Source organism: Pipra filicauda, unplaced genomic scaffold (assembly GCF_003945595.2).
Source record: "Pipra filicauda isolate LSUMZ 115617 unplaced genomic scaffold, ASM394559v2 scaffold177_size2800117_pilon, whole genome shotgun sequence".
Classification (NCBI taxonomy): Eukaryota; Metazoa; Chordata; class Aves; order Passeriformes; family Pipridae; genus Pipra; species Pipra filicauda.
This window is the reverse complement of record NW_024104284.1, coordinates 191,553-206,093: the sequence shown is the minus strand read 5'-3', so window position 1 is coordinate 206,093 and position 14,541 is coordinate 191,553. Positions and strand designations below refer to the sequence as shown.

The 14,541-nt window shown below is 35.8% G+C and overlaps 1 protein-coding gene across 2 annotated transcripts in view; it reads right to left on the bottom strand.

Moving 5' to 3' along the window:
• CUNH8orf34 (chromosome unknown C8orf34 homolog) overlaps window positions 1-14,541 on the bottom strand; it is a 133,296-nt gene that overhangs the window by 95,482 nt on the left and 23,273 nt on the right. Inside the window, exons 2-4 of one of the 2 annotated variants that reach the window (XM_039379850.1) lie at window positions 13,188-13,335; window positions 12,128-12,259; window positions 3,840-3,968 (exon numbers count right to left, since the gene is read on the bottom strand). In XM_039379850.1, coding sequence (XP_039235784.1) covers window positions 3,840-3,968; window positions 12,128-12,259; window positions 13,188-13,335 — 409 coding nt within the window. The remainder of the gene's footprint in view (window positions 1-3,839; window positions 3,969-12,127; window positions 12,260-13,187; window positions 13,336-14,541) is intronic. The other variant, XM_039379851.1, reaches the window with a different exon arrangement.

The following is a 14,541-nucleotide window of genomic DNA, read 5'->3' as shown; positions in this document are numbered from 1 at the left end:
CTCTCTTTGAAGGCCAGAAGTTGAAATACAAGAGCATGCATGGAGCTTTTATTCCTTATGATCAGCAGAGGAAGAAAGATGACAGCAGTAAAGGTAAGAGACCATGCAACAAAAGAAAATCAGACGTGCACAAGGGAAATGCAGTACATTCCTATATGTTGCTTCATAAACCAAAATCTCCCCTAAATCCAGTTCCAAATCGACTTCAATGACATACAGTTGACTGGAGAAGCAAACAGAACCCAGCTTTCACAAGTGGGTAGGGCTCTGAAAAATGGGATATTTAAATCATGAAGTTCCATCACGCTTAGACCATAATTACAACAATAATCTTCTTCAGACTCTCAAAACATTTAAGATGCTTTTAACTCTGAGTGTGAAGTCACTGTTGGTTTCTCAGATCTACTACAGCACAGAATTACTCACATATTTTTTTGATGGGGCTTGGGAGAAGGGGTCCAAATATAAGCAAGTTCAGTTTTAATCACTAGGACTGAATACACAAGAGATCAGACATCTAAGTGCCTGAGTCTCACCTTCCAACACTTACAGGCAGTTCTAATTTTGTGTGAAGTGCACAAGTTGGTTTCAAAGCAGGCACCTAGACTGCGTAGTAAATGAAGCAATTAGAGTTTAACTCACAGGCTGTGTCAGCTGCATAGCAGGCAACAAAGTCATGGAAACTCACTACAAGATCCAAAGCTTATCTTTAAAAATGTAAACAAATTCTGGGACGTGATGAAAAATTCACTTAACTTCAAACATCTCATTTTATGTGTCACATTTCCCTGTTAAAATACTGAAGAATGAAATGAGAGGGTGCAGTACAAAGCCTGTGATCATTTGCATACTCAGCTATCTGTTGAGCACAGTGCCTGTCCCATACTGCTTCCAAACAAGATTAGTATCAAATGCAGCATTAGACACATAACATGCTTGTAGAATCAAAAGCACTGACTAGCCTTCCCAAAACAAGCATCAACACTGGAGAAGTAGATATGGGACCTTGTGATGGCTTTCATAAAATTCATCACATGGGACGTTTGTTTGGGGACAGCACAGAATAAGTTTCATGTGTCTTATGCTTCTAAAGTCCTAGACATGCCTGTTCATTGAACCCCCCTAAGAAATTTCAATGTGCAATCTGTATTCTGTATTTGGGAGAACAATAACAACAGATTTATTTTCAAAATTACATCTCTTCTATTTTTACAGATTTCACATTTTTCATTTTGATTTTTTTATCGTGCTGACATTAAAGAAATCACAGAAAAGAAATTTTATTTCCTGGAATGAACTTAAAATCAGCAATATGAAACCCAGAAACAAGGACATATATCTTAGAATTAATCTGATGCAAGTGTTTAAATGATACAAACAAAAAGGTTAAAGCACAGAGTAACTAACAACTATCAAAGAACAAAAGAAGTCACAAGAAAAGATACTATAAATACACTAGGAAAGGAGAACAAAGTAAAATGCAGAACTATTACATCAAAGAGAAGGAAAGCAAATAAGAGATGACACAAAGAATTCCCACTGTTCAGTACTTTCACTGCTTCAGTCTAACAAAAAATTAATTGTGGCCAGATGCTTAACACTAGTGATTTTAAGAGGAAAATCTGCAAGCCAGACTAGTGAAAGTTGAAAGATATTCTGATGACTTAGATACATTCAGGTTGGCAGAATCTTGTGAAATTCACTCTAGAGCACTCAACTAACTGAAGAAGCCTCTTATCCATTAGCAACAGTCTTTCAGGAATAGAGAGGACAGAAAAGGGCAAATACCATATCTTTCTTGAAAAAGGAAAAAAGGAAGATGGGGGAAAGCCTAAATCAGACTAAAATAGCAAAAATCTTAGAGAAAACTGTTAAATAAACAATGTATCAACATCTAATGGAATAGAAAGGCAATAAGAACGAGCCGACATGAATTTATCAAGAATGAAATGCATCACATCAGTCTAATTGCATTCTCAACTGGGAAACTTGCCTAGTGGATAAGAGGAGGAAGCAGATGCAAAATACTTCAGCTATGCAACTTTGTTTACTGTCCTGAATGATACTCTAGTAAAAAAAAAAACTAGAAAACTACATTCTGGGTGAAATCACTGCAAGGCAGATAAACATCTGGTGGGAAAAAATGCACTTACTGAGTAGCTTTCAAGAGCTGGTTGTCAGATTTGAAATGGGATCATGAAGAGGTCTGACAATATTTCCATTAATGATCTGGATGAAGAAATAGAGAGCACATTCATAAAAGTGAACTTATTATCAGGCTGCAAGTGATTTAAAGCACTCTGGGGGCTGGGATTCAAATTCTGTACTATCTTGATAAACCCTCAGAAAACATCAAGTACTAGCAAGAAACAGTGAAGAATATTTCATTTGTGAAATAACACTGTGAAAATTGGACTGTAACAACGCTGACCAGGTACATTGACCTGGTTCAAGCATAAGACCCAGAAGAGCTGAAGTGTTTTCCACTCTGGTCAGAAAACTCTGTGACAAAGAGAGGTACAGAATGCTGCAAATTGTATTTTAGGGATAAGGAAGCTAGATTTCGTGGAATCTACACAATATTCAGTAGGAAAGACAAAGATCGAAGAGCTGATTTAGCCATTAATTACTGAACGCTCATATCTGATTGGTTTGTATCTCTTGACAGTGAATAAATAATCCTTTCTGAAATTGAAAATAATTGTTTCTGTATCTGTGTTAAGCTTGGTTACAAGTCTCTAAAGAAAAAAGGTTTAAAAAGTACACTCACACCCATCACAGTAAAATGGTCAGGCAACAGTGAGGCTACAAATCAAAGATCCTGACTGGAATTGGTTTAGCTCCTCGCAAGCAGATAGACTGATTTACTAGAAGTGTATTTGAAAAAAGCCCTATAACTATCCTACTACCATTAATATAAATATGAAAATTTCTCAGAATATAATTCTTGTGATCAACCTAAAACATTTGGGAGAGAGGGAATTTGGGCGAACCAGTTTGGGTATTTGGCACAATTTTGAAAAATTCTGGCTCTCAAAATTCTCCTCAAAACAGATCTTCCACTTTTCATTCAGCTCTGTCTCTGATTTCACCATCTGCAAATTCTCCAGTGAATGAAGAATTGCCATGGATAAAATTTAATGAGATGAAAAAAAATATTTCTCTTTCAAGTATCTCCCAAATCACACCATTCCTAGTTTTTATGCACCACGGTAAGGAATACTTTTCATACTTTAATAACTGTTAGTAATATTTGTTCCCCCAAATGTACTTCAGAATTCTCTTCTACAGTAAAGAGAGAAAAAAAAAGTGTGTAAGGGATAATATGTGGTTTTTATTATGAAATAATTGGATTTCATGTTTCTGAGTATTTATTTGAGATGCTTTAAAATATTTTAATTGCTTTGAAAACTGGAAGAAACTGACTGGAGTCAAGGATGAAAGATAGCTAATTGTTTTTCAATTATAGGTCTGAACTCCATCAATGAGGTCAAAGTTTTACAAAGGTTAATCTAATACAACTGCTACCACCCAAAGAAGCAGTCTCCCTGCTGCATGTTCCCACCATGTCCATTAAACCAGCCTCTTCTGTTGATCTCTTTATGAGCTAATTCAGCTCACCTAACCAGCAGAAAACTAAAATAAAGGAGCGTAGTTTCAGTTTCCAGGAGGGCTACTGAATTATCTCAGACATTCTGTAAACCTTATCAACAGGAATGTAACTGCTGATGTCAATGAACCTGGTCTTCACTGAATAGAAGACATCTTCCTGGTATATACTTCCAAATGACAATTCAGGCTGCATGGTTACATCAAAAAACTAAAATCAATGAACTTACTGCGAGACAGATTCTCAAGGGCTTTTCCAAGTTTTTTGCTCTCTTGAAGAATATGATTTAGTTCATCAAAATCATGGTTCTCCGGTTTTGTCTTCCAATCCCATTTAGGATGCTCTATTGACCTTGGCACTAAATATACACAGATATATAGATGAAGTTTAGATTTGGTAGTTCAGACTCCTACAGTAGAAAAAAAGCTGCACAATGAGTTTACAAACTCAAGTACCTTAAGTGGAAATTAATTATCTTCTATTTTAACAGTTGGAAATATTTTCTTTGGTCAATGTAAAGTGAAAATGAAAACATCTATGAACAAATGCATTCTTGGGATGATTCTTGGCATTGAATTAATTGGTAAACAGGAATAATTAATAACAATAACAAAAATAATAAAATTAATGCAATAAAAATGTATTTAAACTACTGCATGTGAATGTACTTCATTTACAAGAGAATAGAACTGTGTGGCCTAGGGGTCAATAAGGAAGAATGTCAAAACAAAAATGAGTTATTGGTACTTTTGGCTTTGCTAGGTATTTTATCAGTAAGAAAAAAAAATATTTTAGATACAGCTTTTAAAACAGCATTTTTTTTTAATTCCAAAAATCATGAAGTGTAGATAACACAGTTAATTAAAAACAGTGAAACAAAATATGTCCTTATCATTCATGCTGTACAGACTGCAATCTTTATTTCTCTACTTAAACAAACTCAATCCTTGGGAAGCACAGTCCTGAGCTTAAAGTCAGTTGCTCATTATCTATTACCAAGGCCTTTGATTTAATTTTGAAATAACAGTTTCTCAACTGCTGAGCTAACTTTACCTACAACAAAGAGAAGGATTGTCTGAGATATGTAGGACACACAGTGAACAGAGCTGCATTGAACATTGTGTACATTTTGAACAATTTGTAGAAATAAAAACAAAAACTATGCTGTTTCTGGAACTGCAGTTTAACATGTTCTTTTTGCCAGTGTTCAGAAGTAAGCAATCTGCTGCCTTTGCCACCAAATGCAACTGTTGGATGGTCTCCAAACATAGCAGTCCCATGTTGAGAACTGCACATGCTGGTGTGAAGATGATGATGCCTAGTCCACCTTCCCACTAGAAAGGACCAGTTGCATTTATCAGTAGTTGCTAACTACTCACTTAAAAATAACTTCAAAGAAAAGCCTATAATGTCCAATACATCCTGGGCAGCTTTGAAATTTTTGTTTACTATTTTGACAGCTGTCAACTAATTTGTGCTTACAAACTTCATTTTCATTACATGCTAAGAAGGAAACTTACTAAGAAGGACTCCTACAGATTCTGCAAAAAAAAGGTGATATGATAATTTGGAATTTCAGAGTGCTTTTATGATGGTATGGGGAAATTATCCTCAGACATCACTGCTAGCTATTACAAAATGTGTTAAAAAACTGCTAATGAAATTTGCCTTATTGTTGACTTTCCTCTGTTTGACTTTCCTCTGTGTGAATACAGACTCTTCTCTACTTTGAATCAACTCCAATAGGGAAGGTTGAAGTTAAACCAATAGTCATATTTTCCTGGTAAAGAAATAGGACAATGTTATGTTAAAGTCCTTCTTTCAGAATGAACATGATTCCACATAAACCAAGTCATCTGAAAGATGAGAGTCTGAAAACTACAGTATATCCTGATCTGTAACACCCATTTAGGAACCTGAGTAACTATTAGTTAATATATTAGACTGCAATTACAGACATTCTCAAAGACAGAAGACAAAGGAGACATTAAAAAAGACCTACAGAGATAAGAATAGGAGGAAAGGGACACACAGACTCTCAATAAGGAGGAGGGAAGAGAAGGGCAAGTTATCGTGTCAGAGTCTGATTCTGATCTGTGTTCAGAAAAGACAAGTAATATATTTCCTTCTGAGGACAATGGATATAATGAGGCATAGTGGCTTCTTGTGAATAGATTCAGGTATTAGAGTAGGAATAGCCTCTCATCAGATGGGCAGCTTGAAATTTTTGTTGATATTTATAAATGCCAACTACTACTACTACTACTTTATCATTCTCTGGTTTAGGAACTGCTCTGTCAATTAAAAGTTATGTAAATTTTTGTGTGAAAAAATTTACTCCATTCACAGATCCTAGCATATATAAATTAAACAGCACAACTTCAGTATTTCCCATCCTTTTTCTTATTTACAAAATGTTTCACTTAGTATTTTTTCTAAACTTTTTCTAATCGTAAAGATAAGTATTTAGTAAACTAGAAAAGGAATTCTATAAATTCTCTCTATTCTCACTCACCTGTGTTTTATATTGAGGTCATATGCTCCTTTAATGCCTGCTTTTTCAGTTATCTTACCATCTCCCTTCAGTGTGCCAAAACTATATTCTACATCATCACTCACAGTATGACAGACTTTTCTTTCCATGTTTTATACTGAACTCACCACAGCATAAAAATCTCACAGTACCACCAAAATACAAACAGGCAACAATTTAATATAGTAAAACCATGCACAAAGATGACCAAACCCAAGAGCATTGCAGAAAATTTCCACAAGCTAGAATTTGATATCATGTCAGTTTGAAACAAAACACATTTTTCAAAATACAAAAGGACAGAATTTTTGAGAAACCACATGATCTTAAAGCAAAATTTGTCATGGCACAGAAGCTGGATGAAACAAACAAATAAGGATATAAGTTCTGCTCTACAGCTGTGGAGTTCCAGCATCAGCAACTGCCAAGTATATGGACCAATTCACACCAGGAAAATGAGAGTATCAAGACTCTATCCTTGAAAGGTACAGACATTTGCTCAAGACACAGTGATTTGGTCCCTAGTTTCAGAGAAATGTCCTACAATCACAGGAAGCTTAGACGACTTCTCACTAGATGGATGGTAGGAAATCAGTCAAAATCACAGTGGAAATTTGCTCTGCATGGTGGTTTACTATCTATCAGCTGTGTTTCAGTGAATCATTTTGCACTTCAGTGAAAATGTACCAAAACAGATATGCTGTCATGAAATATTTCTAAGTTTCAATAGAATTTATTTCAACAATGAGTTTGGTTCATTCTATAACTGAACCAGAACTGAGGGAAAAGTTAAACAGAATTAGAACTGACTGAAATTTTTATTACTTCTAGCAACAACACAGCTCTTCTTACTTACCTACTCTTCCAAATAATGAATGGGTACTAAAAATTATTTAATTATATCATGTGGCACGTGTTTGTCCTTTCAAGTTCATTTTCTGCTTGCTTACCGATGTTTCTGAAGTATACACTTGTATCTTCTCAACTGTAGGATCAACAAGCACTGGTCATTTTCAATTGGATGGCTTTGTGTGAAGCATGCAGAACTGTAAAAAGCCCATACGACTCTTCTTTCAAATCTTTTCAAATACATGATCCTACTTGGTATGTATGAAGCCCGTCATAAATCATTTATGTGCATATGTCACTACACACTTAGTAAAATCCTTTTATTATATTCTGACCTTCATTTTTTTATTATACTCACCCATTCCTCAAAGTTGTCATATCAGTAATTTTAAATCCCTCATTACAGTACCCACCTCAACCTCATCTCTGTTATTTGAGAGATTTATATATTATAGAACACTTTCTCGTGAAATTATTTGCCTACAATTCAGAAAATTTATTACACCTACATTGTAGCCCTTTGTATAGAAATATGTAAGGTTTCCCTTTGTGGAGCTGAGATTTCCCCATCTCATCTTAGGAGACCGGAAAGACACACTTGCCGGTATTTCTGATGTTCTGCTAGTGTGCTCTGCCAACAAACACACATCAGATTCATTCACAGGTGTGTTGTGAATTCTGCCACAAATCAGTACACCTTTATGTTATACTGGATGATAGTACAAGATCAGTACTGGTTTTATCTACATATATATGTCTTTTCAAGACATGATTTGCAGACAGAATCAACTAGTTACTCATTAAATCCTACATATCATTAATACATTATATGATCACCTTACAGCTCAAAGAACAAAACTATGTATATTATTATTGAGCATAAAATTATTCATGTATTTAAATCTCATAATAGCATTCAGATTAGAGTTCTTTGATAATATAGCCAAACTGGTTTTTCACAGTATCTGGATATTAAGAGGCTAAGAGAATGACGGCCTACAGTTCTAGACTGAGCAAGAGCAACTAGAAGTACACAACACTGCAAACACAAATGGGATGTGGTGAGAATGCTGAACTGAAGCAGAGTGAATGATCTTTGATCTGATTTAATATGGAGGTGGTGAAGAGACCAACCTACTTTGCCTACAAGTGTCTAACTGGGAAGCAAGAAGTCTGTTCTACAAACTATTTTGAAACTTCTGAATTTGTTCTTCTTCAAATACAGAATGTGATTATCTAAACATTTCAATAAGTATATTTATACACACACACACAGAGCCATAGCTCCAAGCTTTTTCCTTGCCAGACAACAGCAGCAGCTTGTGCTTAATTCTGGTTTTCCACACACACCAAGTAAGAGGTCAGACCTCTTAGATATCAAGATTTCTTATTTGTGTGTCTCAGGTAGATATCAAGGCTTCTTATTTGTGTGTTTCAGGTGCAGCTGAGATCACAACAGGTAGGAAGAGGGACTGGGGGAATCTTTTCAGCAAAAAAGTTGAATGAATAAGGAAGTGATATTTCTGGAGGAATAACATGAACACTGCAGTCAACATCACTGTTGAAGGAAAAAAAGATTTCCTAATTAAATAAATCAAATATCTGGATGTTTCCAAAGATTCCTATGAAATTACAGTTCTTAGTTCTGAATAAACTTACAAGTTCAGGATCATTTGAACAAGACAGTCATAAGACAAAAGCTTTGCAACAGACATAATACACCTGACGGACTCCATTAAATTTTGGGCTTGTTTTGGCAGTTTTGGGAGGGCCTTTTTAGGTTCTTGGGAGTGGGGGTTTGTTATTTTTAACACAAATCTGAGAGTAAATCTTCAGGTCTCAGCAGATGGAAAACATTTAGTTTCTCAGATAAGCCCCTACTAGCTCTTTGGAGAGGCTTTGGAAAAAAATGTACAATGACACACAAAAATGTTTTGAGGTACAAGCAGAAGACACAAAACAAATGGAATATGCTATGCATATTTGGATAGAGCAATAAATGGCTTCTAAACATGTTTGCTTTCTGCTGATCTGCATAGTTGAAGGGGCACACAGTACCCACTGATTTTGCCATAAACCCAGAAAAAAAAGTCAAAAGAACATCAGTATTAATCTAGTTGGTAGAAAATAAGAAGCAGATATGGCAAAAAGGCACATGGCTAAAACCAGCCTCTGTGATGGCAACTAAAATACCATCCTCCAGCAGAGTAGTTGATGGTGACAATGAAATCTCCCCTCAGCTTTTATTTCTTTCATCTCAAAAGTGAAAAACAAACATTGCTGGCTATACTCTTGCTACTGCAGCCTAGTATGCAGCTCACCTTCAGCGCTGCATGAGCACACAGCCACAGACTGGTTCGTATTCAAGTTCTTGCCCACCAGCACACCACATCTTTTTCTGCAAAGGTACTTTCTAGTCATTCATTTCCCATTTTTTACTATTGCTCAGGGTTACTTCATCCAAGATGCAGGATTTTGAATTTGCCTGTGTTGAACTTCATGAGGTTCCTCTCAGCCCGTTCCTCAGTCCTGTAACTCTGAATAGCAGCCCTGCTACCCAGAATATCAACCACTTCCCACAATTTGGACTCATCTGCAAACCTAAAGAACATTCTACCTCATCATCCAGGACATTAAGAAATTCTTTTAAATGAAATTGGTCTCAGTACCAGTCCCTCAAACATACCAGTAATGATAGATTTTCCAACTGGAATTTGCATTGCCAGTCACAGTTCCTTGAAGCTAACAGCTTGCATCAACTTTCCACACATCTTGTTGTCCACTTATCCAGTTCGTATCTTACCAATTGAGTTTTAAGGATACTATGGGAAGCTGACAAAGGTTTTGCTATAAAGTCAAGGTATTAAGTATCCACTACTCTTTCTTTGGTTACAGGGCCAGTTTTTTCACCAAAGAGGGCAACCATTTTGATCTGTTCAGACATTTAAGATCTCATAAATCCATGCTTACTGTTTCCAATCACATTTTCCTCCTTCTTGTGGTTAGGAACATCTTCCAGATAAATTTGCTCCATAACCTTCCCAGAGAACAAGGTTAGGCTGACCAGCTTATAGTCCCCAACATTTCCTTCTTGTCCTTCCTCAAAATCCATGTGATATTTGCATTTTTCTAGTTATCAGGAACCTCCCACAATCATTATGACATTTCACTGATGACCGAAAGGCCTTGCAATGACATTAGTCTCCTCTTTCAGCATGCTCAGAATTTATCCCATGCAGTGCCATGTATTCATGTATGTCCAATTGCATTAAGCACACCCTAATTCTACTCCTGTTACAAGTAAAGCTGCACTCCCACACGCTGCTTCTAGACTTAGGGACTCGGGTAGTTTGAGAGCAAACCTGACCAACTGAAGAACATTTTAAAGTGTTCATCAGTTCAAAGGGACAGATCCTTGAGTCCAGTCTTATTATGAATGTATAAAATATTTCCTTTTTTGACATGAGACCTGGTAGTTTAGAATGTCCACCTTCCTCTTTGTCCCTCTCCTGGGTCAACCTAAGGACTCAACAAGCACAAAACTTATAGTAGGCACACAAATAAAGGGAAAGACATGATGTCATACCCCTATCTGGGATAAAGACTGAGAACTTCAGACCTTTAGGACAGGGCATGAATCTGAAGACCAAGCACAGGGAGGAAGGAAAGGAATACAGTATGATGACAGGAACAACTCACAATACCTTTGGCCACTGTTTCTAACAGTGGATCTCCATAAACTGCTGTTATCCAGCAAATATGTTAGATTAGACACAGATTATGAGTGACTATGAGCATTTATTTGAATATCTCTATTTACTCTTGAAAGTGAATTAAAATCCACGTGTTTCTTTTGAACTGACTCAAAAATTCATGTGCCCATTGAGAGGTACAGTAGAACTAATGACGAAATTTGAGCCTTTTTGAAGCAGGGGATGTATTTCTTGAAGAAGAAACAAAGACAAATGCTCCATTTCCAGAAAAAATAATACTGAGAAAAGCTATACTGTGGGACACAGCTACCTATAACAGGCATTTTTACTTGTTACAGTTATTTATTCTCAATCAAAAAGGTTTCATAACCATACAAGACTGTTAATTACCCAAAAGCACACTATCTCTATTGCATAAATTTATAATGATTTACTTTACCCATTGTTGTGCTGTATTTTGACTTAGTGAGGCCACTGGGTGATTTTCCTTAGACTCCACTGAAGTCTAGATTTCCCCATCTTGCTTTTAGAGGAAAGAAAGCAAGCTTTCTACTGCCGTATACTATGTATCTGTTCACATCTGGTCCACCTAATCACACTCACAGTTATTAAAAAGATTTGGCTACTACAAAAATTCAAAAAGCTACAGTCAACAGTCAACAGAAGAAAACCTTTTGCAACTTATTTTGGAGAACAAATCTTGTACACACAATTCTGTATGTGTGTAACTATATTTATGTACATATGCATATTGTATTTATTTGTGAAAAAAATGAACATTAAGAATCAAGCTTAAAAGTTAAATTTCTTCAATAGCTAATACACAGGAAGCATTATATTTCGTTAAGGCTTGTTGCCTCTATTTTTACTACTTCTATTTTACAGGTGATTGACAATATTCTCTTCAGCCATCCTATTTCTAATCTGCTTTTTCTTTCAGTGTACATTTAGATTCCTCCAGCAACTCTCAGAGCAGTACATCTGTTCTGCTGACACTGCCCCTATACCTTGAACAGTAGCTGTTCATAATTCATAGTTTTGCATTGCCTGATCCCCTGAAAAAAATCTGTTATTAGGACCAATATCAACAGAACAGATTTTACACATGCAAAATGGCATTGCAAATGAAAACATCAAGTCATAACTAGTATCCAAATATAAAATTGTGCATGACACCCAGAGATTAGTCTATTTTTTAAACCATCTATGTAGAATTCTATTGTATCTATAGATGACAACATAGGATGTTTTAAAATATTCAGAATTCAAGTGAGAATAAGGCAAGAATCAAACTCTTCTAACACATATACAGCCATCTCAACTGCTCATAGTTTGCTTTCCATTCTAATACTAATTCAACAGAAAAACATACTATGGTTTTGAAAGTATGCACAAATTGTTAATGTAGTGAAGCTTTCTTACATGACTTGGACTCCGGTGATGGTGGAGAAATGTTGGACACAGCAAGGTCACTCTTCGACTTTTTGGGCTTTTTTGCATTTACCTGCCAAGGCTTTTCATAACTTCTAAAATCTCTTCTTGTTCCTTTATTTTCTGTTAAAATAATCAAATCAGGCAGTTGTAAAATTTGTAGGGTCTTTTTCCCAAGACTTAATAAACAATTAATCCAAAAAAACCAAGGCCTATCAGTTGAAAGCAAAGACAGCTCTTCTTCTTTTTCTGATTTCTGTTAAATTGAATATATTTATTCCATTTCCTAAATATCAAAATTTAGAAATTAATTAATAGGTTTTTATGAAAAAGTTTATTTTTTGTTATGAAGAAGTCCTTAATGTCCATTTATTTTCTTAAGTTTTACCACCTATGCTTAAAATCGTATATTTGATATAAATAAAAAGTTGATTTGTCAGTCAACTAACATTTTGACTATCAGCCAGCAACTATTTAAGCTCTACTATAGTCTGAAACAGTCAATTTTTAAACGCAAAACTAACATTCTAATAGTAGCTTTTACCAGAATATCAAAGCTAAGATTTCTACTTTACAATCAAAGCAGATATTATTTCAGAATATTTTTTTAAATACTTCTGAAGATCTGCAATCAAAAATTACACTAGAATTCATAAATAAGTATTACGAAAGAAAATGCCCCGACAGAGGTTAATCTCTGGCACAAATACACCATGGGAGGGAAAAGGAAAACAAAGAAAAGAGAAAGTGAAAGCAAAGAGGACAGCAAAAAAACCCAGGAACTTTTATATGGACATACTTTCTCATTGAGAACTGGACTGTTTCCACTCTGTAACTATGACCCATACTCACATCATATGTACACAGGCTGAGGTGATAGCCAGTAACGTGTATTAAGTTCAGTATCTACTGGACAAACCGGATTTATTCCGCATGTTCAAAACCATAGAGTAGTACATGTTCAGTAGGTATATGTTCACCCAGGAAATCATGGACAAAAGTGTGGGAAAATTATACAGGAGCCTAGCTCCTTCCAGCACACAGAACATACCTGATGCTTCACTCTCTGCCCAAAGGGCAGCAGAGCCAGACAATGTTCTCTGAAGCTGATGGCGGTTCCCCTGTTTGGACTGAAGATGATCAATTAGAAATGGGATTGGCTGGTCAGGTGTCTCTGTTATCAGTTTGGTCATCAACTCCTTTAGAAAATTAAAACAGAACAAAAAATTAGTGAGATATTGCACCTAAACTAATCTTGTATTTACCAAAAGTAAATGAGCATTTATGAAGGAAAACTGTTTTCAACTTTGAAGAAAACAGCTAGAAACATCCATCTCCTCAAACTACTGCTAGCTTTGCCCTATGAAAGACTCATGTCTGAAGTGTTATTAGCCTATACGGTCTCTTATCCACTGGAATTTTGGTAAAAAAAATCTAGTCCCTGCTACCTGTTCAAATTTACCCCAAACAATCTGAATACTGTTCATTTAACCATGCACAACAAGCACCTCTTCAGAGCAGCAAGTAGCTCTTGCCTGACCCATACATGCAAGTTTCTTCTCCTTGGAAATTTGTGTATCAGGAAGGTTCATGTATTTTTCATTTCACACAGACATGAAACAATTACCTGGTTAGAATATGGATTCATATCTGGGAACTCCAAGGTCTGATCAAATAGGTAAATATTTTTTAAAGCGAGTCCTCAAAAATACAATTGTATAGACACGAGCAAATATTTTATTTCACTGTTGCAGGCATAGATACAAAACCAATGTCAAGAGGAAAGCATTTTCTACGCCATGCACTGATACTACCCAACTGCTGTTTTACACCTTGGCCTGCAGAAAGAGAAGCACTCTCCATACTGCTGCTGGGGTTCTTCCTGGCTTCCTACACATAAAACACATTAGGAGTCCTGAAAGAAGCTGTGGCTCTCTGCTGCACATGTGCTCTGAGAGGAAATGAATTATTCATGTGGCAGGTGAGGTGACCCCAAAACCCACATAGTTCTACAGGAAATTTGTGATCGTCACTGAGAAAAAAAAAAGCTGCACAAAAGTAAAAAATTACAGGAATGTACCACAAAATCAGAAAGAAAACAAAACCAAACAAAACCACAAACCAACTGCAACAAAAAAACCTAGCTAAGTTATTCAGAGCATTTATTCTCTTCACCTACCCCCAAGCATAGATCTTACCATAACTACACACACTTAAGTCTATCCTCACTTCATCGTTTCCACACATTTTAATTTAATAAATAATTTTTCAAATACCAGCAGTTACTTAGTATTACCATCAGTTAAGTGTGTTGGGAAAAGATACTTCAAAAGAAGTATTCCAAATAGCAGTAAACATGAATAACAGCAGGCAGGATTACCAAGGCACAGCAAGTTATCTTTGTC